The sequence below is a fragment of the Lathyrus oleraceus genome, chromosome 4, assembly GCF_024323335.1.
Source record: "Lathyrus oleraceus cultivar Zhongwan6 chromosome 4, CAAS_Psat_ZW6_1.0, whole genome shotgun sequence".
NCBI classification, from domain to species: domain Eukaryota; kingdom Viridiplantae; phylum Streptophyta; class Magnoliopsida; order Fabales; family Fabaceae; genus Lathyrus; species Lathyrus oleraceus.
In genome coordinates this window covers 368,862,915-368,864,419 of record NC_066582.1, presented here as the reverse complement: position 1 = coordinate 368,864,419, position 1,505 = coordinate 368,862,915, and the positions used below count along the sequence as shown (strand labels likewise).

The following is a 1,505-nucleotide window of genomic DNA, read 5'->3' as shown; positions in this document are numbered from 1 at the left end:
AATTAAATAAAAAAATATTAAAACATAATAATTTTTAGTTTTATGCTATCTTTACAAGTACTCTGGCGGTGAGCAAGTTGTCCATTTACATATGGATAGTACTGCTTATAAAAAAATAAGAATGGATAAAACCATATATAAAACCAATCCAAAATATCCGGATCCATGTCCAGATCCGCTTGGAGTTTCGCTTCACTTCTCTAGGGTTTCTCAAACGCATTATAGAATCTCTCCACTCTCAGATTTCCTCTATAGATTAAAGAAGCATCGGAGAACTAATTCCGTCGCCGGAAACCGAACGCCGTTGCCGGAAACAAAAAACCTGAACCGAAAAAAATGTCAAGCAAGAAGAAACACAAACGAAAACACAGCGACAGCGATGAAGACGACGACGTTTTCTACTACCGCTACTGCGCTTCGTCCTCAACCCCCAACACCACCACCGGCACCACATCCAGTAATCAACCCCAATCAAAACCGAACAACAAAGGATCATCAATAGGAGGAACAGGTGAACCCTTAGCACCATCAAAATCGACGCTATACGTTTCTAATCTAGATTACTCCCTAACAAACTCCGATCTCCATACGCTCTTCTCTACTTTCGGCCGCATCGCGCGTGTAACCGTTCTCAAAGACCGTCACACGCGCCTAAGCCGCGGTGTCGCGTTTGTCCAATTCGTTTCTCGTAATGACGCCCAACGCGCCGTGGCGGAGATGAATAAGAAGATTCTCAATGGAAGGACTCTAACTGCTTCTATTGCTGCTGATAATGGACGTGCTCCGGAGTTTATTCGGAAGCGCGTGTACAATACTGAGACTGCTTTGTGTTATGAGTGTGGGGGGCATGGTCATTTGTCGTATGAGTGTCCTAAGAATCAGTTGGGGCCGAGGCCGCGGCCTCAGCCTAAGAAGCCGCGACGGGGATTTAGTGGGCTGAGGGATAGGGATGGGGAGGAGGAAGGTGATGAGGAGGAGGAGGAGGGTGGTCAGATTGCTGCGGAGCAGTTTGACGATAATTGGGCTTCTGTTGTGGATGATGAAGCGGGTGAAAGGTTGCTGGGGAGAAACAGAAATGATGATGAGGGTTTGGACAACAACAAGACGAAGAAGAAAGGGAAGAAAGCTGGGTATTTCAGTGATGAGAGTGATCATGATGATGATGATTGATCATGACTATGTAGCATTGACACTTCAGATTGAAGGTGTGTGTTTGGTATTCCGCATTACCGCATTATTCAACTAGTCCTGTGTGTCGTGTCTATATATGTGCCAGTGTTTCATAGATCTAAATGGCAATTTTTTGTTTTTATCAAGATATGGTGTAATTGATGAAATTGTTTATATGTTGTTGGCTTGGTTGGATGTGTTTATGGTTTTGATCACAAGCACATGTTAGTTATTAGTTATTGTGGTAGTAATTAGTGATAGTGGTGGTGAATTGGTGATGAGCATTTTTGTGTATTCCATATTTTCATAGTTAATGAATGATGACAGACGAGTCT

The 1,505-nt window shown here is 43.3% G+C and overlaps 1 protein-coding gene across 1 annotated transcript; it reads left to right on the top strand.

Annotated features, from left to right (window-relative positions):
* The first annotated feature begins 270 nt into the window (after nucleotides 1-270).
* Nucleotides 271-1,278, top strand: LOC127135539 (U11/U12 small nuclear ribonucleoprotein 31 kDa protein). Its single transcript, XM_051062204.1, has one exon. It carries the CDS (start codon nucleotides 337-339, stop codon nucleotides 1,168-1,170), a length of 834 nt encoding a protein of 277 aa, XP_050918161.1. The 5' UTR covers nucleotides 271-336; the 3' UTR covers nucleotides 1,171-1,278.
* The last annotated feature ends 227 nt before the right edge of the window (nucleotides 1,279-1,505 follow it).

What these genes read in the sequence shown, in the direction of transcription:
- LOC127135539 (XM_051062204.1), top strand. Translation starts at nt 337, where the DNA reads ATGTCAAGCAAGAAGAAACACAAACGAAAACACAGCGACAGCGATGAA.